This window comes from Arachis ipaensis, chromosome B9, assembly GCF_059453495.1.
Source record: "Arachis ipaensis isolate K30076 ecotype BB chromosome B9, ASM5945349v1, whole genome shotgun sequence".
Classification (NCBI taxonomy): domain Eukaryota; kingdom Viridiplantae; phylum Streptophyta; class Magnoliopsida; order Fabales; family Fabaceae; genus Arachis; species Arachis ipaensis.
Genome location: NC_142444.1, coordinates 155,399,301 through 155,423,819, shown reverse-complemented (window position 1 = coordinate 155,423,819; position 24,519 = coordinate 155,399,301). Strand labels below are relative to the sequence as shown.

The 24,519-nt window shown below is 34.8% G+C and overlaps 2 protein-coding genes and 1 pseudogene across 2 annotated transcripts; 2 read left to right on the top strand and 1 right to left on the bottom strand.

The window, feature by feature from the left end:
• Positions 1–791: 791 nt before the first annotated feature.
• LOC148546882 (uncharacterized) lies at positions 792–5,297 on the bottom strand (annotated as a pseudogene).
• An 11,934-nt stretch (positions 5,298–17,231) lies between these two features.
• LOC107616204 (uncharacterized) lies at positions 17,232–18,284 on the top strand. Its single transcript, XM_016318195.1, has one exon. It carries the CDS (start codon positions 17,232–17,234, stop codon positions 18,282–18,284), a length of 1,053 nt encoding a protein of 350 aa, XP_016173681.1.
• Positions 18,285–19,449: 1,165 nt separating this feature from the next.
• Positions 19,450–24,435, top strand: LOC107617059 (V-type proton ATPase subunit B2). The gene is made up of 15 exons (XM_016318881.3): positions 19,450–19,589; positions 20,197–20,258; positions 20,469–20,524; positions 20,651–20,749; positions 20,978–21,037; positions 21,314–21,425; positions 21,500–21,708; positions 21,899–22,030; positions 22,164–22,301; positions 22,541–22,691; positions 22,778–22,860; positions 23,250–23,297; positions 23,419–23,472; positions 23,586–23,669; positions 23,770–24,435. Exons 2-15 carry the CDS (start codon positions 20,204–20,206, stop codon positions 23,953–23,955), a joined length of 1,467 nt encoding a protein of 488 aa, XP_016174367.1. The 5' UTR covers positions 19,450–19,589; positions 20,197–20,203; the 3' UTR covers positions 23,956–24,435.
• The last annotated feature ends 84 nt before the right edge of the window (positions 24,436–24,519 follow it).

The window sequence follows — 24,519 nt, the reverse complement described above, 5'->3', positions numbered from 1 at the left end:
TTAAATATAAAAGTTTGCACCTTATATGCTTTTCATGTGGCAAATATGGCCACAAGGCGGATCAGTGCTCTGAAGTCGTCGTCATTGAGACCCAGCAACCGAGTTTGGTCGCTGCATCCAACCAAGGAGGGGATAGACCAGCGAAGGGATGGACTAGCTCTCTGATGGAAAACATCATTCAGAAAAGTCCCGATTTGGGGGAGAAAGTTAAGGCCAATCAAAGTCCTCCCGATTTTGGGCCTTGGATGATGTCAAACGACTAATCAGGAAGAAGCAAGAAAAGATTTTGACTAAAAATTGAAGGAGTAATTTCGGAAAAGAATCACACTCGAATAAGGCAAGTGCTAAAGAAAATTCGATCAATAGTAAAGAGAGGGATCGTGTTTTGATATTCTGAACGAAGAAAGAGGTGAATCTCGTAGTGACAAGGACATACGTGTACAAGGTACTCATATTGAAACCATGCAAGATGGGCCGCACCCAAAACAAACCCAAATAAAAGACCAAACAAGTAAGCCTGAAGTTAGAAAAACCTTATGCCTTGGTGCGGAAAAAAAATTCCAAGGTTCCAAAAAGGCTTGTTCCATAAAAAAAAATGCCAAATCCCAAAAAATGAATGAGAACTCCTCTTTGAAACTCAAGAACTCATACCTGATGGAGATGGAGATGGACATGCTTGCCAGAATGAGGAATCTCGAGAAGAAACAATAGGAAGCCTTCAACTTTATGAAGAAGAATCAAGCCGTCAAAATTAGCCACATGGACAATAACCGCCCCTCCCCCCTCCCCATCTAATGCCCTAACTCTTTTTTGGAAAGCTCTGCAAGACTTATGGATGGAGTTACCATTGGGCCACCAGACAAACCACTGGATGAGAGTGTTGGAGTGAGTAGAAAAAAGGCGAAAGGAAAGGAACTGATGTTCTCGGAAGATGCCTCCATGGAAATTGAATGCTTTTGCTTCGGTCTAATTTTGGGTCTTTAGTGGCTCGTCTTTACTTTCGGATAACCATGAATATTGTCTCTTTGAATTTTCGGGGAGCAAAAGGTAAAGGTTTTTCTACCCTAATTAGAGATTTGAGAAAGAATTATGATGTTAAGTTACTGATTCTGGTTGAAACGCACATTAGTGGTTTTCAAGGCAAAGCTGTGAAGGATAATATGGGGTTCAATGAGAGTTTTGTGGAAGAGGATAGGGTCAATCGGGTGGTATTTGGGTGCTTTGCGACAAAACTTTTTGAGATATTGAGATTCTTTACCATGGCTCTCAATTTGTGCATATAAAAGTTAAAGAGAAGAATTCTATTCAATGGCTCTTAATAACGGAGAACTTTGTTAGCCCACATATACATCTTAGAATTATTTATGGGAGAGCTTGCATGTCCTGAGAGGTAGTAGTAATCTCCCATGGTGTACCATAGGGGACTTCAATGCTCTATTGCATGACTTTGAGAGGACTGGTGGTGTTCCTAATTAGTTTGGAGGAGCATGTTATGAGTTTATTTCTTGTATTTCTAACTGTGGACTCATCAATTTGGGGTATTCAGGTTCGCCTTTCACCTGAAAGAGAGGAAGCTTAATGGAGAGGCTTGATTAGGGGTTAGCAGCGCTTGAGTGGCAAATTGCTTTTCCTAGTGCGTTCGTTCACCATTTTCCCATGCTTAAATTGGACCATTCTCCCCTCTGTTTGCAGTTACAGGTTCCTCCCTTACCCAATCGGGATAAACGACCATTCAGGTTTTTAGCAGCTTGGTTTAGTCATCCAGAGTTTGATAATATGGTTAAAAGTATCTTAAATAATCATTTACCTTGGAATGCGTGCTTAGAAGAGTTTCATAATTCTTTAAAAGTTAGGAATTCCCATGTGTTTAGGCACATACATAAGAGAAAGTATACTATTCTCAGAAGACTACAATGTATTCAGAATAGTCTCAGTGGAAGTCCTAATCGCTTTCTTTAAGACTTGCAAGGAAGGTTAGGGGATCAGTATGGGGAGATTCTTATGCAAGAGGAGCTTCTATGGTTTCAAAACTCAATGCTTAATTGGATTGAATATGGGGACCATAATACTAAATATTTCCACGGCACAATGATGGCTCGCAGATGGATAAATAATACTGAGAAGTTGTAAGATGATTAAGGGAATTGGATGCTAGAGCAAACACCTTTAGAAAATATCGTTACCAATTTTTATCAGAGACTTTACATGGATGACGCTCCGGACAGACCTTTTGAGATTAATTAAGCTTTTCCCAAGCTTAGTCCAGAAGAGCTTCTTAGTGTTGGAGCTAATTTCACTCATCTGAGATCAAAGACTCCTTCTTTAGTATGGGTCCACTTAAAGCCCATGGAAAGGCGACTTACAAGCTATTTTTTATCGACGAAATTGGGATGTTGTTGGATCTGATTTATGTCGTATGGTTGGTAAAATCATTGAGAATATGTCAGATGTCCGTAACATTAATGATACGCCGATCACATTAATTCCTGAAGTGGAGCTGGTGTCTCACCCATAGTTTTTGATTGCGGATGGCGGCTAATGGCGGTGAGCCAAAAATCCGCCATAAAGTTATAGCAGATGGCGTTACGGAAAATGGCGAAAATGGCGGATTACCTAAAATACACATATATATGCAAAAAAACATGCAGAAAAATTGCAAATATAATAAACTATAAAATCTATCTATATAAGCAACTTTCTAGTCATAAAACATCTAATTAATATAGCAAATATAGTAGCAAATTTAGCAAATAAATATAACATCAAGTTCAAATCATAACTCAAAAGTCATAAGCAAGCCATAAAATAGAAGACATAAAACATAATAACTATAAACCATCTACATTCTAGCTCTCATCAAATTCATCCAAATTAACACGATTATTATCGTGTCCCTCTACCCCCTCATCATCCTCTGATTCAGTATCATTGAATTGAATCTCCTCTTCTTGTTCTTCTTCATTTTCAGAATCCTCTTCATCTTCAAATTCTGGTTCTTCTTCCTCTTCCACAATTACTGCTTTTCTTTTTCCTTTTTTGAAGCCTTAGACCCACTTGGTCCACCCTTTGCACCACCTCTTGCAGTTGCAGGTTCTTTTCTTTTTTTATTTTGTTGTCTTCTAGTATATGTTGTAGGCTCATGTCCTCCCATTGCTTCAAAAACAAGGTTCCAACTCAAAGTGTTGTCATCTTGATGAACCAAATCAGCATCATCATCCATATTATCGTCATCTCGAAAGGTGGCAGTCCCAATTTCTCCCACTAACCACTCATTACACTCATCAATGTCATTGAATGCAATAGGGTCAACTTCATCTTTAAGGTTGTACCTCTCGATGAGTTGTTGGTTATACTTTATGAAGACCAAACTCTCCATCCTTTCATGATCAAGCCTATTTCTTTTCTTAGTATGAATATGCTCAAATATACTCCAATTGCGCCCACATCCAGAAGCACTACAAGTCAAGCTCAAGATCTTGATAGCAAGGTCTCGCATGTTTGGAGCCTCATGCCCATATGTCCGCCACCAAAATGCTATAAAATTAAAATAAATTTGTCTAAGCCTTTAATCGAACTAAATTTATAAAGTTTTGTAAAATTTATAACAATCTTACCGGGTGAAATCTTTTTCCTCTGAGATTTTGCAAAGGATGATCCAAAAAGTCCATAGCCGGCCTTATATAGTGTTTGCTCCTCCAATATCTTCTCTTGCACAGCTATACTTGGCACCAATCTAGTGATGCACTAAAACCATCCCTTTGTAACTTCTAAATCCAATTCAATGCGAGGATTATCATAAAACAACTCTGGATTCAGAAAATGACCATCTGCATGCAACGGACGATGAAGTTGGCAATTCCATCTGTTGTCAACGATTTTAAAAACTTCAGAATATTTGCTCACATCATTAGAAAATATTTTCATGATGCATTCCTTTGCCTTCTCCATTGCTTCATATATATAACCCATTGGCGGCTTCTTCTCCCCATCAACAAGTCGAAGCACCCGAACAAGAGGCCCCATGATCTTAAGGGTGTACTTGACATGATTCCAAAAGGAGGGCCTAATAACAATCTTTGTTGCCTCCCTCCCCTTTGCCTCCCTTGACAACTTATTCCTTACCCACTCATCCGAAGTGAACATTCTTCTTAGATTTCCTTTCTCCTCATAAAGCCTTTCCAAAGAGAGAAATGAAGTGGCAAATCGGGTGACTGCATGCCTCACCAATTCCTTGCCATTTGTGAATTGTCTCAACATGGATAAAGTGCTAGAATGGCTATAAGTGAAGCTAACCAAAGAAATAGCACTTTTTATGGTTTTTTGGATTAATGGTAACTTCCCAATGTCTTCAAGCATCAAATCCAAACAATGGGCAGCACACGGGGTCCAAAACAAATTCGGTCTTTTCTCCATCAGCAACTTACCGGCTAGAACATAGTTGCTCCCGTTGTCAGTTACAACTTGAACAACATTTTGTTCCCCAATTTCCTCAACAATACCATCAAGAAGCTCAAACATTTTTTCACCCGTCTTCACATAATCAGAGGCATCAATAGACTTCAAAAACATTGTCCCAGCAGGAGAGTTTACAAGAAAATTGATAATGCTCCGTTGTCTCTTATCCGTCCAAGCATCTGACATAATAGAGCAACCATAACTTTTCCATTGTTCCTTATGACCCTTCAACAAGTCTTTGGTGTATTCTAATTCCTCATTAAGGAGTGGCACCCTTAGAGCATGATAAGTGGGAGCAGGTAAATTAGGACCAAAGCTTCCAACAGCCCACAACATTTCTTGAAAACTCTTCAACCTTACTGGATTCAATGGAATCTCAGCTTGCTAGAACCATCGGGCTATGTATCGATGAACTCTACGAACCGCTTCCTTATTACATGCTTCCTTGATATTCTGTTGCCTCTGTTTCTCCTTTTTGTTTCTTGCAATGGCAGTTTCGGGTCTTTTCATAAACAAGTCCATTGGACCTCTCATAGAACTTGCCCCCCCTCTAGCTGCTGCCATTGGAGTTGGATTTGGAATTTCATCAATTCCTTGAGCATCTTCCTCGGACAATCCAAAACCCAAACTATCTAAATCAAGCTCCCTAGCATTGACACTATGTTCCTCAGTGCTTACCGGCATAGAACTTTGTCTTCCTCGATTTTTTTCTGGTTGTAGAACTCCCATAATTCAGCAATAACATCCTTTGGGACCATTTTACATCCAGCAACATTCCCAGGCTTAATCATTAAGTGCTCCTTTGCCCGTGTAATTCCTTCTCTCATAATTTTTCCACAAAAATTACATATGGTGTCATTGTTATTTCCCTCTTCTACAGCACTAACATATTTCCACCCTAAATCAATCCTAGTGGCACGGACAGCAGCTGTAGGACGAGCAGCAGTTCCAGCAGCATGGCCAGCAGAGGCAGAGGCAAGGGCAGGGGCAGGGGCAGGGGCAGGGACAGGGGTAGAGGCAGGGGCATCAGAATTACGGGCTGGTCTAGAAGTTGACATGGTGAAGGTGAACTGAGCTGAAAGGAAAAAAAAATTGGAGGAAGAGAGGTTTATGAGGGAAGAGAAGGAGAAGGAGACAGTGAAGTGAGTGAACTGAATGGAAAAAAAAGGGAACGGTAACTTCTACAAACCAGAAAAAAGAGGAAATTGTGGTGATGTGCGGTGGTGACCACCAGCGGTGACGGTCGGCGACGAACGGCAACAGGCGGCGGCGACGGGCGGCGACGAACGGTGACGGGCGGTGGCTAGGATCTGCGGTGCTGGGAGGCAGAGAGAAGAGAGAAAGAGAACAGAGAGAAATAGCCGTTTTGGACGTTTAGAGAGGAAGGCTCATTTTTGAACTGCAGCGGCTGAACGTGGGTTACTCTTTCATTTAGGGTTTTGCAAAATTACCCAATTACCCTCGAATTTTTTTGAAAAATCCGAAAAAACCCGCCATTTTCCGCCATTCTCATGGCAGACCACCATGGCGCCACCTCAATTGCGGCGCCTTTTGCCCCGCTGTGATAAGCACGTCGCGGTGGCCTACGTATGGCGGCGAGGCCAAATCCCGCCACGCCATTCCGCCATAGCGCCGCCATGGCCACTATTTTAAAACACTGGCCTCACCTCAAGCATATGTGCGTCCGATTAGCCTTTGTAACGTCTCATATGAGGTCATCATTAAGGCCCTGGCTAGGAGAATTAGAAAGGTGATGGAAAAGTTGGTGGCACCAATGCAAAGCAGCTTTATGCCGATGAGACATAGCTCGGATAATATAATTATTACCCAAGAATTCGTGCATTCTACGAGAATCAAGAAAGGCGAGAAAGGATGGATGACCATTAAGATTGGTCTTGAGAAAGCTTATGACAGGCTCAAGTGGAACTTCATTAAAGACACTCTTTAGAACATTGACTTTCCTTAGAACACGATTGACCTTGTCCATGCTTGTATATCCACTGCCAATATGAGAATCCTCTTGAACAGTGAAGCTTTGGATGAATTCCTTCTGACCAGAGGTATTAGGCAGGGAGACCCTCGCTCGCCTTACCTATTTGTGCTTTGTATGGAACACCTCTCTCATCTCATTCGTGCAGCTGTGGATATAAAGTTCTGGAAGCCTATAAAGCTCAATAACGAAGGACTTTATCTTTCCCACCTCTATTTTGCGAACAACCTCATTCTTTTTGCAGAGGCCACTGTAGAGCAAACAGAGCTAATAACGAGAGTTCTTGAAGTTTTCGGTGTTAGTTCTAAGTAGAAAGTTAGTAACGAAAAGACTCATGTCTACTTTTTTAACAATGTGGGAGCATAATGTGAAAGAAGAAATAAGCTCGGCTCTTGGTTTCTCTATCACTGATGATCTAGGAAAGTATCTCAGAGTCCCTATTCTGCACTTTGGAACCACCCAAGAGACCTATAAGGGGTTAATCAACAAGCTGCAATCCAGGCTTAATAATTGGAAAGCGTCCTCCCTCTCCCTTGCAGGAATAGCAACCTTGGTAAGATCTGTCCTTACTGTTTTACCTTCTTATACCATGCAAAATGCTTTTATTCCATCACATTCTTGTAATCTGCTTGATGCTCATTGTAGGAAATTCCTTTGGGGAGGTACAGACAATATACGAAAGATGCATCTTATAAGTTGGAACGTTTGTAAAGCCAAATCTTCAAGGGGCTTGGAGATCCATCATGCCAGAGACTTGAACCATGCATTTATGATCAAAACTAGTTGCGGCCTCATAGAAAAGAAGGAGAATCTTTGGGTTAAGGTCCTTCAATCCAAGTATAAGTGTGGCACATACATTATCTCAGAAATTCTGAGGAGAAACACGGATTCGAATCTCTAGAAAGGGGTGTGCAATGCTTGGAAGGATGTTGAGACTAACATCATTTGACGGGTAAAGAGTGGCTCAAGCATACGCTTTTGGAACCACAATTGGGTCCCAAACTCAAGAAGGCTCAAGCAATACTCCAGTCAGGTAATTAATGACACAGAATTGTCTTCGACTCTAAATGATTTTCTTTTGGTTTCTGGGCAATGGGATGAAGCTAAGCTTAGGAAGAGGCTCTCGGAAGAGGTAGTGAAGTAGATCCTTGCAATGGCTCCCCCGTCGCCCTGGAAGGCAAATGACTAGATTGCTTGGGCTCTCTCCTCCGGTGGCACCTTCGATTTGAAGACTACATACGCCTCCATCATAAAGACTATTCTCCTCCTTATCAAGTGTTTTGGTTAATTTGGAAGTGGAGGGTCGTGAGAGGGTTCACACCTTCCTTTGATTAGCTGCGAAAGAGGCTCTACTCACTAATGGTACCAAAAGTAGGAGATGCATGACCAACATCTCTTTCTATCTGAGGTGTCAAGATGCAGAGGAAACTGTCCTTCATCTCTTAATGGACTGTCCTTTTGCACGCTTGAATTGGAATCTCTTACTCCCCAACTATGTGGATTGAAATCTCTTCTTCAACTTGTCGAAACATAAATGATTGATTTATATTTTTTCCTCTACTAACGAGTGACCGATGGTTTTTGGGGTGAGTTTTTCATCACTGTTATTCTTTCGCATTAGGATGGTTTTCAAAAGTATTCACGTGAGGTCTAGAGTTGCAGTGTTCCATCACAGCGCGGTCTAATGATATTTTAAAGTTGGCTAGACATTCTTTAAATTCTCCAAGAACATATGGAAGCACAGGGGCTTAGTTTAGGTGGTTGCCGCCAGTTGAGAACACCATTAAATTAAATGTGAATGGCTCTTTCTTCGGTGTCAATAATAATGCTGCTTGTGGTGGGATCTTTTGTGATCATATGGGCCAATTCATTAAAGGCTTCTCCTGTAATTTGAAAAATTGTTCAATCATGCATGCTAAATTCTAGGACATCGTTAGAGAGTTACAAATAGCTGTTGCAAATGAAATGCATGATTTGATAATAGAGACAGATTTCTAAATGGCTGTTAACTTGATTAGAGATAGTTGTGCTATATTCTACTCCTGTTCAACCCTGATTCAAGACATTAATGTTCTTAAGAACTAAGTGATAAATCTCAGACGGAACTACACTCTTAGGTAGCGTTTAGTAATGAGATCTAGAGACAGAGACTAAGAGACAAAGATTGAAATAAATCTCAGTATTCTGTTTGGTGCAAAGTGAGAGACAAAAATTGAAACAAGAATGAAATTCTAATTTAATTTGTACAAAGGATAAAATTGAAATTAATTAATTGAAATGAAGGTATTTTAAGTATAAAATGTTATTAAAGTTTCAGTCTCCATCTCTAAAAATTTTAGTCCCCTGTGTCTCCACTTTTTGGAGGTACTGAAATATTGAAATTTTGAAAACAGAGACAAAAATTTTAGTACCAGTCTCTAAACCAACAAACATGATACTAAGTCTCAATCTTCCAATCTCTATCTCAGTACCTCAAAACAAACGCTACCTTAGAGAAGTCAATATCTGTGCAAATTTGCTTGAGAAGAAAGGTTAAGAGTTTTCGCTTGGTCTTCATATTTTCAACTCCTTCCTCGTGATATTTCTTATGCCTTGTTACTTGATTGTAGTAGCACTCTCAGGTTGAGAGGTGCTAATTATTTTTTTTTTTTTTTAATTTTCGGGATCTTACCCTTTTTTCCTCATAAAAAAAATATGTTATGAATTGAATAGATATAATTTTTGTCTTAATTCAATACATTATAAATTATTTTTCATATGTTTATCATTTTTTCTAATGGTATTTCATTTTCTGTTATCATTGTATTGTAATATGACTAATATCCATTCCTATGTCAAAGGAATTCTTTATTATTCATTCGTAATAATTGTATAATCATTCGGAATTCGGATGAGTTCATTAAAATTAAAATGATAATTAGGATAGCACTTGTTGTAGACACATTCGTTCTTTGAAGGAAACTTAATGGGACAAAATTGATAAAGACAATTTAATGTGCCTATTTATTTTAGGTTAGGTTTAATTATTCTCTTAGTTTTTATATTTTTATTAAATTTTTATTAATTTTTTATATTTTTTAATTAAATTTTTAGATTATTTTTTAATTTTATAATGAGATTTTTTATATTAAAATTAATCAAATATTTGTCTCAAAATATATACATTTAAAAATTTAGTTTAGTTTTTAATTATGAATATCTTCGATTTATAAAAAAAATATTTAATTAATTCTAACATTTTTCATACTAGAAAGGATCTAATTATAAAATTAAAAAAATAATATAAAGACTTAATTAAAAGAAAAAAAAGTATAAAAACCTAATTAAAAATTTGATAAAAACATAAAGACTAACAGAATAATTAAATATTTATTTTATTACCAAACTAAATAAAGTTAGAACAAGTTTGAATAAACAATTGAATTAAGTTATTTAAAAAAATTAAAATATTTTAAATCACTTTTTAAAAGGTCAAAAATTAATTTTAAAAATTATACTAAATATTAATATTATAATTTTTCATAAATTAAAAGGTAAAAAAGTCATTATGAGTCTATCTGTTCTGAGGTGCTAATTAGAACAAAGATAAATTTGGACTTCTTTAAATTAAGGTTTTGGTTTATTCGTTGAGATGATGGATTATTTGACGTCCTCACTTCGATGGTGGTAGAAAGTACCTACAAGGGACTCTAATACTTAAGTTAGTAAGAGTTTTAAGGACTTAAATGAATTTGGATTAAAAATACTTGAATTTAATGGAATATTTATAGAAGTAGATAATAACTTGGCTATCATTTTTGAGTTTCTCCACTTATAATAGTGGACAATTTCTTCCTCAGTATTTAAAAGGTTATCCTATGTTGTGGTGTGAACTGAATTGAGAATAATATTTGATATAGTGGATGCGTGATAAAGTCTTACTTACTATACAAGTCAAGTCAGTCATGGGTTACAACACCCGTATGGCTTCCTGGATTGATCTTGTGGGCTCCTATGGGTCTTCTGTGAAATTAGATTAGCTTTATTTGGACCATAACTTTATTTATGGGCAATGATATGCACGCTATCTAAACTATTCTTTAGTCCCTTAACAAAGTTGACAAATTTTTAATATGATAGAAACAAACAGAATATCAGAAAATTTGACTACTTAATATAGATTATCTCAAATAGAGAATATTTGATTATTTCAAATAAGTTTATGTGCCCTAAAAAGAGTAATTTTGAGACAATCATTATTTTTAAACCTGCTAATGAATTATTCTCTAACAAATTAATATAGAATATAGAATATTATTATTATCCAGAAGGATTATCTAAAACTAAATAAATGTGAGCCTAGACGTGAGGTCTAAATATTTTTGGGTTGAAGTCTCTAAACTTTTCACTGAATAGGAGTAATCATCTGTAGTTCTCGTGGGAATGAGAATAAGAGATACCTGTAAGAGATTTTGATACTTAAGTTGGCAAGAGTTTTTACAGGTTTAAAGTGAATCAGGATTAAGAAATACTTGAAGTTTGATGAGATATTTATAAGAGATAAAAATGACTTGGACATCACTTCTATATTTTGCACTTATAGTAGTGGATGGTATTTTTCTGGTTCTTAGGGAGATTATTCCACGTTGTAGTGGATGATGATCATCAGAGAATAATATCTGAACTAGTGCAGTGACAATGCCTACTTGCTGCGTAAGTCGATTTGTATATGGAATTAATACTTAAAATGGTCTCTGGAATTTGGAGATAGACTCAATTTAACTTCCAAAATTTCAATTGACTCAATTTGAACCCTCAAATTTGAATAAGTGACTCACGTTAGTCCTTCTGTTAATCTCCATTAACGGCACGCTTACCTGGAACATTAAGTGACACGTGAACTTGACAGGTGGCCTTATTAAACGATGTCGTTTTCTCCTTAGCGCATAATCTCTCTTCAAACGACAGCATTTTCCATTATGAGGTTAAAATTCAACAACACCAATGATCAAACCACTCAAAACAGGGAAACTCTTCTTCTTCTTCTTCTTCATTCTCTCGCATGCACCATACTGTGGAAGATTAATAGCGCTGCTAGTATAGGGCGCCGGCAAAGCTTGTCGCACGCGTTCTCGTTTGCTAGCACGAGGAAGAAGAAGCTGCGCACCACTGTTTTTCCAAAAAAGGTTAGTAACGCAAGCATTCTATGTTTGGGTTCAATGTTATGTTTTGTGTCTTCTCTTGGTTGGAGTTTAAAGGCCATTAATTTGTACTCTATTTGATGCTCAAATGGATTGGCTCCATTGTGAAAGAAGATAGTTTTAGTTATTGATCCTTTTCTGTTAGGATTTTTTTAAAGACTAATTATGATTAACGTTAACTGTGTTACAGAGAAGAAAGCACATCTAAATTAGTGAAGTCTATCACTTATTTATGTACCAGTAGATGATTTTAATAGCTGAGTTTTTTTCTAAAAATATAAAATGAGAAATTCATAAATGAGTAAATAGATTATGCTTATCAATGTGATAATGCGGAGCTGTTAATTATGGATAACAGAAAATTATGTAACTGTTGTTACACGGATAAATTTTATATATAAATTTTTATATTTTCTGTTCTGAAAAAATATTGATTGGCATGTTAATGTAGAATCATCTGATGCATGATATAACATGTCCAACATGATATCTTAATTAACATTTTTAACTTATGGCATTTAAGAGTTATAGATTATGACTAATTAAAATTTGAATCTGTAGGCATGCCGTGTGTCCATGCATGTGCAGCAATTTCAAGGATAAATAAAAATTCTGAAGACTTTTGTCATCATTGGTTGACTATGGAGGCATATAGGGCTACATACATGCATTTCCTAAATTCAATACCGGGTGAGAAACTATGGAAAAAATCTGAATACAACAGACCTCAAGCACCTAAAATTAGGAGAAGGCCAAAAAATTTTAAGAAGAAAAGGAGAAAGGACGCTGATGAGGAGCCTTCGAGTAGTAAGAAGTCTAAAACTGCAATAAAGTTAAAGAGAATCTACAAAGAATTTACTTGTACCTACTGCGGTGTTAAAGGACACACTAAAAAAAGTTGTGCTCATAAAAAAGCTGATGATATTGCATGTGCTCTTGCTGCTGCTGCAGCAGCTGTTGTAGCTAAATCCAAATCCCAAGATGGAGCTAATACAAATGCACCCGATGATGCTGCGACAACTGCTGGTATACAAACTGTGGATACTCCACAGACTTCGGAAATTGACATCACTCAACCCACTGTTTCACAGTCACAAATTATAGAGCAGGTACTATTATATAACATAATACTTAATTACATTTATGAAAATATCATGTGTTTATTCATTATCTATAAAATATTTCAAATTACATTTAGGTGCCTCCACCTCCACCTCCACCTCCACCTCCACCTCCACTCACAAGGCTGGATAAGCTGCCGCATAAAAGAAGAACAACTCCCGGTGTGAAACCAATGGAAAGAGTTAGTTCTGGAACAGCGTCAAAGTTTACAGAATTTATGAAATTTGTCCCACTCCGGGCTTCAAAGCACCAAGGAAGAAATAGAGATTAAATTATGTCTTTTGTGGATGAATTGATAAATGTAATCCAAAGTTATGTGTTTTGAGGTTATTTTGTGGCTATTTTGTGGCTGAAATTTGTGTCAGTGGCTGTTTATGTCTTTTGTCATGCCTTGTATAGGGCTTTGTTTTGGAACCTTTTAAAGAGCCTTTTTTATTTTGTGACTGTAATGATCACATTCTAAACATCACTCTTGGTTTATCATGTGTTACAATGGTCATTGTCATGACTATGGTTGACCTATGAAATCAGATTCAAGGTTTATTATTATAACTTATTTTGCAATTTAGATATTTGGTAGATAAATTACAAGTTAGTTTATTATTGATATTTGCAGATTTGTAATCAGTCTCTTGTTTATTCTTACCATTTTACTTTTTACAGGTTTAGTCACAACTTTTAATTTACAGAATCATACCTATTTGTAATATCCTCACTGAATTTGTAGGTTTAGTCAAAATTTACAATTTACAAAATAAATTTGTATTGAAAGAAATATAATTGTAGTGACATTAATTCAATTTTATTCATCACTTTCCTACACTCAAGGCATAGCCAATGGCTACAACTACAAACAAAACAAGAAAAAAACTCAAAATACTATTCCATACTTTTAAAATCCTAATTTCAGCTTCTATTGCACTAATCTTCCAACCCACGTTCATCTTCCAATACTCAATGCTATTTTCAGTTTCATGTCTGCCAGTCATGTCTTCTTCTTCCATGTTATTTGTCCACACAAAAAATCCACACCATCTATTTTCAGAGGTCTATCACAACAAGAATCACAAAATAAATTATGCATGTATTACAAAAAGAAGATGTAAATTCAAGAAGGAAGCAATTTAAGAACTCACATTATAGTTTGGACATCCAAAAATAGTCTCTCTGGATTTGCTTCTGTTCCAGACCAACGAAGAATGGGACGCATTTCACAACGACACCAGTGTGGAACCTTTCCAGATCTAGTTCGATTTGGATTCCTATCTAAACTTCCAAGTTCCATGTGAATGAGATCTGTTGCAGCTTCCCTTGGCAAGTGCTCCTCATCATCTTCTCCAACACTCAAACAATGATATCAATTTGGGAATTTGGCATTTGTTAGTGTTTTATATTTATTAAAAGGGGGCTAAATTGAGTCTAAAAATTTTTTTCCTATGTCAGCAAGGTTTAATAAGGCCACGTATCAAGTCACGTGTCACTTAACGTTCCAGGTAAGCGTGCCGTTAATGGAGATTAACAGAAGGGTCAATTTGAGTCACTTATTCAAATTTGGGAGTTCAAATTGAGTCAATTAAAATTTTGAGAGTCAAATTGAGTCTGTCTCCAAATTTTAGGGACCATTTTGAATATTACCTCTTTGTATATGGGTAGTGAAATTGATATCCTAAACAACTTGAGCTGACATATCTGGAATCTAGTTGGATTGAACGAATTAGTGGGTTTTCTAGGAGTGATCCAATCTTTGTAGAGCTCTTGGTCCAGAACTATTTGGGTCAAGGTATAAATAATTATATATCAATAAAAGAAAAATTAATTATTTTTTTACTATAAAAAATTCAGATATTAATAATACTGACCATGAAAAATTTAAAAAAATTACAAATGATAAAAAAAAGCAACTAAGATTATTATTATTGTAAGACTAAGGAGATAAATAAACTCCTTCGAATTTACATTTCACATAGATTAATCCTTAAAAAAAATAATACGAATAAAATTTTTTAAAATAATAAATATAAACACACTACCTTTAAATTAATTCATATAAATAGGTCAAAAATTTTTAATTTAAACTATTATTATCTTAAAAAAATTTATTAGTATTTTTGTTTTTTGAAAACTAATATATTCAAAATATAAATTTTCAAACTTTATTTGTGACTTTACTTTTATTACAATATTAATCTCCTAAAACTATGCTGAAAATAATATAGTCACGCAAAACACCCAACTAAAAGCATCACACCAACATTAATATTTGGTTATGCTTGGATTTTTATGATCATAAAGGGTAATTATAAAAAAAAAAGCTAATGACACTTGAATTATGATTTGTGCCAATATATATATATTTTTTTAAAATTCCACACATCAAATATAGAGATGTGATTCTTCATCCATAAACAAAAATTGGTTAAATCTCAAATGTCAAAAAGATAAATAAATAAAAGAAGGTTAAATCAATTATGTAGCAATCCATAGAAGACCATAGTGTATAAGCTGGTCCCTATTTGCTATTAAAGACACGTTGACTACTTATTAGAGGTGCTCGCATTCTATTCTAGCTTTCTCCAGAGGGTTAATAAGAGTAGCACTTGTCCCTCTCTTAACAACAATGATTGGCACTCCAATCATAAATTATTTAACCACAAGTTTAATGGCAAAAACGTGTCATCCTTAATCACCATAAAGAAAATCTCTCAATGCACCATCCTTTTATTATTATTATTATTATTATTATTATTATTATTATTATTATTATTATTATAAAAACATATTTTAAAAATATAGTAATAATAATTTCTATAAATATTTTATGCATTTAGACTGTATTTATTTTTTGGAATTAGAACATAATTTAATTAGAGAGTGAAATTAAACTTTCAGACATAAAATACAAAATTTTAATTTCTTTAACAAAAAATAAAAATATAATTAAAATTTGTTGAGACAAAAACTAAAATTTTTAAAATATTTTTTGTAATATTTTTATTTAAGTTTTTAAATTTTAAATTTATCACTTAATTTTTATATTTATTTTAAACTAAACATAATATTGAGACATAAAACATCTCCATCGGTGAGTGCCTTGTTAACTTTTTCTGATACAAATGAGTTTCTCACTGTTGGAGCAAAATGGAATGGGTCCTTGCACAAGGACCCATGAAACAAAGTCCCTCTGAATAGGGACTTGGAGTAACAAATAATAACTTGTCATTTGGCAAGCTTTTATTTAAATAAGTAATTATATAAAATTTTAATTAATTATATTGAATAATTATATTTTTATTTAATTAATGATTTATATTAATTATTTAAATAATAATTAAATCATAATTAATTTATTAATAATTATAATAATTAATTAGATTATATAATTAATTTTTATTTAATTAATAATTTATAATAATTATTTATGTCATAATTAATATTGAATATTATTTATATTATTATATTAAATTAGTCGTTGTAAAACTAGCTGTTGCAAAATTAGTCGTTGGAAACTAGTCGTTATTATGGTACTGTTATTATTAATAAATTAATATTTTGTTACTCTATATATACTAGTTAGATACACTTCTATTCTCACACTTTCTACTACTCTTTTTCATCTTCTTCCAAGTTTACGAAATCAAAGTTCTGGTAATATTATTTTTTGTTCGAAAAAATGGATCCAAACCAACTCAACTCTTTCTTCAATTACTTACGAAACTTTTCTCAAATTCCAAATGCCCAACCATCTCAAACCTCAAACTCTCAATTTCTAAATCAAAACTTTACACTACCGAATACATTTCAAAATTCAAATACACAAAATGTTTCTAATTTCAATTTTCAAACTCCTTATAATAATCAATTTCCTATATTACAACCGCAAAATCAAAATTCACAAACACTACATTTTCTATTTTCTTCCATATTTAACCCTTCTATTGGAAATGTTAGTCCAACTTCCTTGCCGTTTCCAACTCAATTTAGTGCATCAAGAAATAACTCATGGTGTTGGTGGCTCTTCTAACCCATCCTCTCAGACTCCTATACAATCTAGTCCAAATTCGTAATATTCAGATTTTGCCAACCCTCGTGGATTAGATGCTATCGACCTCAATGATAATGATACTAAAGATCGGAGGCAGGATAGTATTCAACACTGGCAGTGGAAAGAGGATGAGATGCTGATCAGTGCATGGTTAAATGTTTTAACTGACCCTATATTTGGTACCGATCAAAAGAGAGAAACATTTTGGAGTCGAATTCATAGCTATTGTATAGAATTTTGCTCCGACATGACAAGGGGGGTAGTTGCATGTAAGAAACGATGGTATAAGATCAACAAGACTATTGCACAATTTGCTGGTTGCTACGATCAAGCTAGTTGAAATATAAGGAGTGGTTCGAACGCTGATGATATAAAGGAGTTTGCCTATAAACTTTATTCCACAAATTATGGTCAAAAATTTACTTTTGAGAGGCATTGAAACATGCTTCGGTTGGAGCAAAAATGGAGAAACCAACTACCTACACAGAGTGGCGGCTCAAAGAGAACCAAGGTTAGTGCAACTGGAGCATACTCATCCTCATCAAACCCAGAAACATCGTTGGCTGACGAACCCGGTGTGGACTCTCCCGTTCGCCCACAAGGATCAAAGAAGAGCAAGCGAAAAGGTAAGGAAAAAGCACAAATGTCTGAAGATTTTAGCGAAAAAAATAATCGGTGGTTAAAAAAGTTATCTCTCATGGAAGAAATTAAGAATGTTAGAGAAAAGGAACTAATGGATAGGGAAAAAGAAAGAGAAGAGGAGAGGGAACATAAAGCAAAGATTATGGCAATCAAAGAGAAGGAGTTACAAATTCAAGCGGCAATGCGTGGTTATTGTGGGGTTGCAACCATAGTACTTGAGGTTGTAGCATCTTCAGACCTTTGGATATGGCATGCGTTCTTTGGAGTTTCTGGTTCAAATAACGATATCAACGTGTTAGATCATTTTCCAGTGCTCGATGATATTCTAAATGACCGTGCTCCGGAGGTAAATTATACTATTAATGGTAATAATTATACCATGGGATACTATTTAGCAGATGATATTTATCCTGAATGGGCCACATTTGTCAAATCAATCTCAAAGCCACAAGGAGAGAAACGCAAGTTATTTGCACAATACCAAGAAGGGCAAAGAAAAGATGTAGAGCGAGCATTCGGAGTGTTGCAAGCACGCTTTGCAATTATACGTGGTCCAGCTCGCTTTTGGAAAAAGAAGAAGCTTGCCAACATAATGAGAGCTTGTATTATATTACATAATATGATTGTTGAGGATGAAAGAGACACTTATGCAGGAAATTTTGCTCAAGGCTTAGAGTATGATGATGTCGAAAATGGCTTATCACAACCTCAGTTGAGAGAAGAAGATTTTGCACCATACCATCAATTTCTCCAAAGAAATGCCAAACTTCGAAATAGGCAGCAACATAGACAATTGACAAAGGACTTGATTGAACACATATGGCAATTTCACAATGCTCGTCGTCAACTATAGAGCTTAATTATATTTTTCTTTGTATTAAGTAATTTTACAAATTAGTGTAATTCCGAATTATATATTGTGTATTATTGTTATATATGAATTATTTAATATTAATATCTTTTAATAGTGAATTATTTTTAAATTTATAAATTTAAATTATATTATTGAAAAAAATTAATTACATTAATTTTAAGTATTTTAATTAATTAATTATGTGGGACCACAACAGGGACTAAAGTTAGTTCCTCTTAATAGAGAAGAGAGATGCTTTGAATTCCTATTTACTGTTTATGACGCAAAAGCTGATGTAGAGTTACTTTTTATGACAGGTGGACCACAAATAAAAATTGGGATGAGTTCCCTACTGGAGATGGTCTAATTCAATATCAATCTCTGTCTCTCAATTTTTATTTTTTTAGTTTCTATCTCTCAATTTCAATCTCCTTTTCAAAGAAACCTTTATGTACTAAAAATATAAAAACTTTATATTTTTCATAATAAATTTTAATCAAATATATTTATTATGATATTTTTAGCAAGAATTTTTTAATACTTTAAATTAATCCTAAAAAAATTGTAGTTAGACATTACAAAAAAAATCGTTAGACGTTTTAAATTTTAATAATTTTTTACTATTAAACCAATTTTTTATTTTTTATTTTGCGACCTAAATGAATCTTTATATTAAATTTTAGTTAAAAAAAAGTTTTTATTGATATTTAACAAAAATATAATAATTTTTTTAAAAAATCAAAATGATCAGATCAATTTATACAGATAAATAATTTGATATAAAAATTAGTTTATAATAAAAATTGATGATTAAAATTTGTTAAAACTAGACTAAAAATGTCTTAACACTGATTTGTATGGTAAAAACTCAGGTGCAGACGACTTTATGTAAAGTTGATACCTGAGAGTTATTAGATGATTTGACTGTTTTGACTAAATTTTTATTTAATAGTTCTCAGATATCAACTTCATATTAAGTCGACTTCACCTGAATTTTCACCAATTTGTATATTATTATTATTTTTTCACCCCTGAAATTTACAGTTACTACTCCTTTCGAAACTTCCAACTCGGCACGTAAGTACGTAACTATTACTATCATCCATTAAAAAAAAAAAAACAAAAAAAAAAGGTTTATTAACTAAATAAAAAATAAAATTAATATAAAATAATTATATTATTTCCCGTGTATTGTTAAAATTTTTTTGGCAAATTAGATCTGTGTCCCTCACTCATTCGCCCTCACACAAATCTCTTCTGCTTCAGATCAGAAGAAAAATTTTCGAAAAGCTCGTAACACAACTGGTATGATTGTCTTATTTCGGATCCATTTTCTTCTTCTTCTTCTTCTTCTGATTCTCTGATTCCATAGTCATGTCACTGTCTTAGCTTCTGTTAACTTCGATCCCACACTTTTTTCTAATCGATTTTCGCGTTTATCGATCTAATTTTCCCCCATTTGCTACGAGGTTTGAGTAATGAAATTGTATAACTTGCTCACGTTTTGATCATTTACCAAGCGGATTAAGACCCGTGGTGCGTTCGATTTTCAAGATTAAATCTGTTAGCTGTTCTTATGTGAACGGGGATTTTTTTATTTGTTATTTTAATTTGATTAATTTACTGGCGTTTGGCTTGGATTTTTGTATTATTTTGGGCACACAATTGAATTGTAATCTTGATGGTTCAAGTTAGATTTAAGTAAACTGTTGAAGCTTATTAAGATGGTTTTAGTGTTTATGTTTGTTAATGTCACTATCATTTTAAATTCATCTTTTGTGCGTTTGCTGTATCGGAATCATAAAGTGGAAACAGTGCATACTATGAAGTGAATTTAGTCTTCTGTATTTGGTTTGATACTTTGGCATGTATTGACTTTTGTATGATATGCCTTTTGTCTACTTGTTTGAAGTTCCAAAATGGGAGTGGATCAGAACTTTCAGGATGAGGAGGGCACCTTGGAGATAGGAATGGGTATGTATCTTGTCTAATTTACCCATCTTGTTAATTTTCTTTTGTGATAGGATTTCCTGTGTGTGTCTATACACACTGGTATTCATATAATGCTTGCCATCTTTAGGAAAAGATACAGTTTGCAAGCTATGCGAATGGATTGATTTATCGATCAGTATTGGTAACTTGGAGTTTCCCTCTAAATTGTATGTTTGTTGACTAACTTTGCAGAATACAGAACTGTATCTGGAGTCGCTGGACCGTTGGTTATCCTTGATAAAGTTAAGGTAATATGACTGTGTGGTGTCCATTATGCGTATTGAACATTGTTTTCTCTTTTATGTTTGCCGCTGAGGATGTCCTGATTTTAGTTCGGCATGACTAGTAAGTTTTTTATTGATCAACTGCATTAGGGACCCAAATTTCAAGAGATTGTTAATATTCGCTTGGGAGATGGGAGTACTCGTCGTGGACAAGTTCTGGAGGTTGATGGCGAAAAGGCTGTGGTTCAGGTGAGTGCTTCCTAATCATCTGTTGAACTTGTCTCTTATCTTTGACTTGATGCCTTTAACTGTACTTCTTCATTCTTTTATACATAACCTAAATATTTTAGGATTCCCTTGCCCGCTTTATCTTGCTGGGTAGTTTTCTTTTTAAGGAATGCCTCTTTCAACGAAAAATGCTTATGTATGCCAGCAAGTTAATGTTTATTAAACTCTTTTTCTTAATCTGTTTACCAGGTTTTTGAAGGTACATCTGGAATCGACAATAAATTTACAACAGTGCAATTTACTGGAGAGGTATAAACTATATTTGCTATTAATATTCACAAGGTTTGCCTGCTGAGTACTTTTGCAATGATTTGTTCTGGAGGGTTAATTTTTCATGTTATTAATCTTATATGTTACATGATCACTTTTTCTTGCCCTTTTTTATAAGTCTCAAACATTATTATTCGTGAGTATTGGATATTGAATTGGAACTATAAAAGTTTTGCTTCTAAATTTGTTCTCTAAATTTCTTTTGTGTGTTACTTTTATTGCATTGGAGTCAGTTCTTCCCTATTGTTTTTCCAGGTGTTGAAAACTCCCGTCTCACTAGACATGCTTGGGCGCATATTTAATGGTTCTGGAAAACCAATTGATAATGGCCCACCAATATTACCCGAAGCTTACTTGGACATATCAGGTATTTTCTTCCAGGGTGCTCTGCAGTTGGTGTTGATATCTGATCTTTTTCCCTAATATTTTCTATTAATGCAGGAAGTTCTATCAATCCTAGTGAGAGAACCTATCCTGAAGAAATGATACAGACAGGAATATCTACAATTGATGTCATGAATTCTATTGCTAGAGGTCAAAAGATCCCCCTGTTCTCAGCTGCTGGTCTCCCCCATAATGAAATTGCTGCACAGATTTGCCGTCAGGCTGGCTTAGTCAAGCGATTGGAGAAAACAGATAATCTTCTTGAGGTATATCTGATTTACATAAGTGCATTGCATCCAATATATTAATGTTGTTCAATTATAAATTTTGAAAAATTATGACGCTTTGTGCTCCAGCCGGGCATACCTATTTTTATTTCTCCCTTAACCAATGAACTTGTTAATGTCATTCCTTATTGAAGGTGGTCTTTTTTCTCACAAATTTTGTCTTGTGCAGCATGGAGGAGAAGATGACAATTTTGCTATTGTGTTTGCTGCTATGGGAGTTAACATGGAGACTGCACAATTTTTTAAACGTGACTTTGAGGAAAATGGCTCAATGGAGAGAGTGACCCTTTTCCTTAATTTGGTAATCTTAACAATTAGTATATTGTTGTTATATAACTCTCCTTAAATGAGGCATCTAGTGATAATTTTTGTACTTTTCTAGGAGGAGCTTATTCTTAGAATGTTTGTTCTGTTTTTACCATCTTTTACTGCAGGCAAATGATCCTACAATTGAGCGTATTATCACTCCTCGTATTGCTCTTACTACTGCTGAATATTTGGCCTATGAGTGTGGCAAGCATGTTCTTGTGATACTCACAGATATGAGTTCTTATGCTGATGCTCTTCGTGAGGTAATGTATCTTTACCTTTAATTTATTAGGAAGCAGAAGGAAGCAAAATGAGATACTGTTTTCCTTTTTTCTTTTGGGTAATTCTGTATGTATATAACAATCCTTAGAGGCTTTGGTACAACCATTTGCTCATCTCTTTCGTTTACTCGTGGACTATATGAGAAGTAATTGTAAAATGCCGATGTATCTCTCAATCAACTCGCCAGACACAAGCTATTGATCACTTGTTGATTATATAGGTATCTGCTGCCAGAGAAGAGGTACCAGGAAGACGTGGTTATCCGGGTTACATGTATACCGATCTTGCAACAATTTATGAACGTGCTGGAAGAATTGAGGGTCGGAAAGGCTCTATTACACAAATTCCAATTCTAACCATGCCAAATGATGGTAATGAAAAATCAGAATTTATTGGTCAACTTGCATAATGAATCCTCAACACTAACTGATGGTATTTCTTGAATTCTTCCATACAGATATTACGCATCCAACTCCTGATCTTACAGGATATATCACTGAGGGACAGATTTACATTGACAGGCAGTTGCATAACAGACAGGTAGGTTGTGTATAAGCTTTTGGCTGTAATGAATATTGTAGATGAAGGTTAATTAATTGTGAAGTTATAATTCTCTATGTCAGACACTTATTAGTTTCTCTCAACTAAATTCTATTTCTATCCTTTTCATTTGTCTTACAGTCTTAACTCTAAAATTATTTGGCTTATTTTGATATTGACACGTCAAGGTGGAATTCTGTAAAATAGACTTCACTTGTTAGGTTTACAGGAATTTTCGTTAAAAATTGTCGTTGCATTACTGCATAGAAGCAAAACACCGTTAACCTTATTTCAATTTCCAATGATCTACATTTATTGTTTGATTTGGTTTTGTGAATTCAATGTTGAAACCAAGACTAGACATTCTAATTCCTTTTAAAACTGAGCAGATATACCCACCAATCAATGTGCTTCCATCACTATCTCGGTTGATGAAGGTAATTTGATGTTTTATCTTTTGTTATCAAGGTGCTACCAAGGGATAAATTTTATGTTCCTTAAATAGAAAGCCAGTTTAGTAGTTTGCACCTAATGATTGAACATTGGTAACCTCTGTAGAGTGCCATTGGTGAGGGAATGACTAGAAAGGATCATTCTGATGTGTCCAACCAGGTCTGTTTATTATTTTTTGTCCAACTCTAATTACGCTTTTTTATAGCCATGGAGACATGTAGTTGTTTTAATGTTTATAGTTTACCTAATTGCCATTTCTTGGTTCTTTTCAGCTATATGCAAATTATGCCATTGGAAAGGATGTCCAGGCAATGAAAGCCGTGGTTGGAGAAGAAGCACTTTCATCCGAGGATCTGGTATCTACTATTTTCCCTCTCTAACTTCATTTTGATTAAGTGAAATTTTCATTGAAGTGGTACCAATGATATTCCTTTCAATGCCTCTTTTTATTAACAGCTGTATCTGGAATTCTTGGACAAATTTGAGAAGAAGTTTGTCACCCAGGGAGCCTATGACACTCGCAATATCTTCCAGTCCCTAGATCTCGCATGGACTTTGCTGCGGATCTTCCCCCGAGAGCTTCTTCATCGTATTCCAGCCAAGACCCTCGATGCTTATTACAGCCGTGATGCCGGTAACTGATGAGATATATCAAATTCCTAGACCTTGTTCTCCTGCAGAATCAGCTCCTTATGCTATCATCGGCAATTAATTTGTTTATTTGCTTTCTCGCCCAGAAGTCCATATTTCTCTCTAGCCTGCTTAAAATAATAAGAGGATGAGTCTGTTTGAGTGCCTCATATTTCGAGTCCGTTGAGTTAGTCAGAAAGAAAGACCCCATAGATACTGTGATTCCTATGCCATTTTTTCTATGGTGGGGGAAATATTAGTTTGGGATGGCGCGTTGATTGAATTGTGGGATGTTCACCGTCGTTGGTTGGTTCTTTTTTGTGTAGACTGCTTTCCCAATGTATGTTGCATGTTTTAGAATCTCATTTATATCTTGTAATTTGATGATTATTTAGGGTATTTGTTTGTAATGAGGATAGTTGTCAGCTGGACATGTATTTATCTATTTTTTGTTGATTAATAAGGGAAACCAACCTTCGTAGTTTCGGAATATTTGAAAGTCACCATCAGTTGTGTGTGATGCCACAATGGGATTGGGAGCCATATATGCTGCTAATTTTTACCGGACTCAATCAG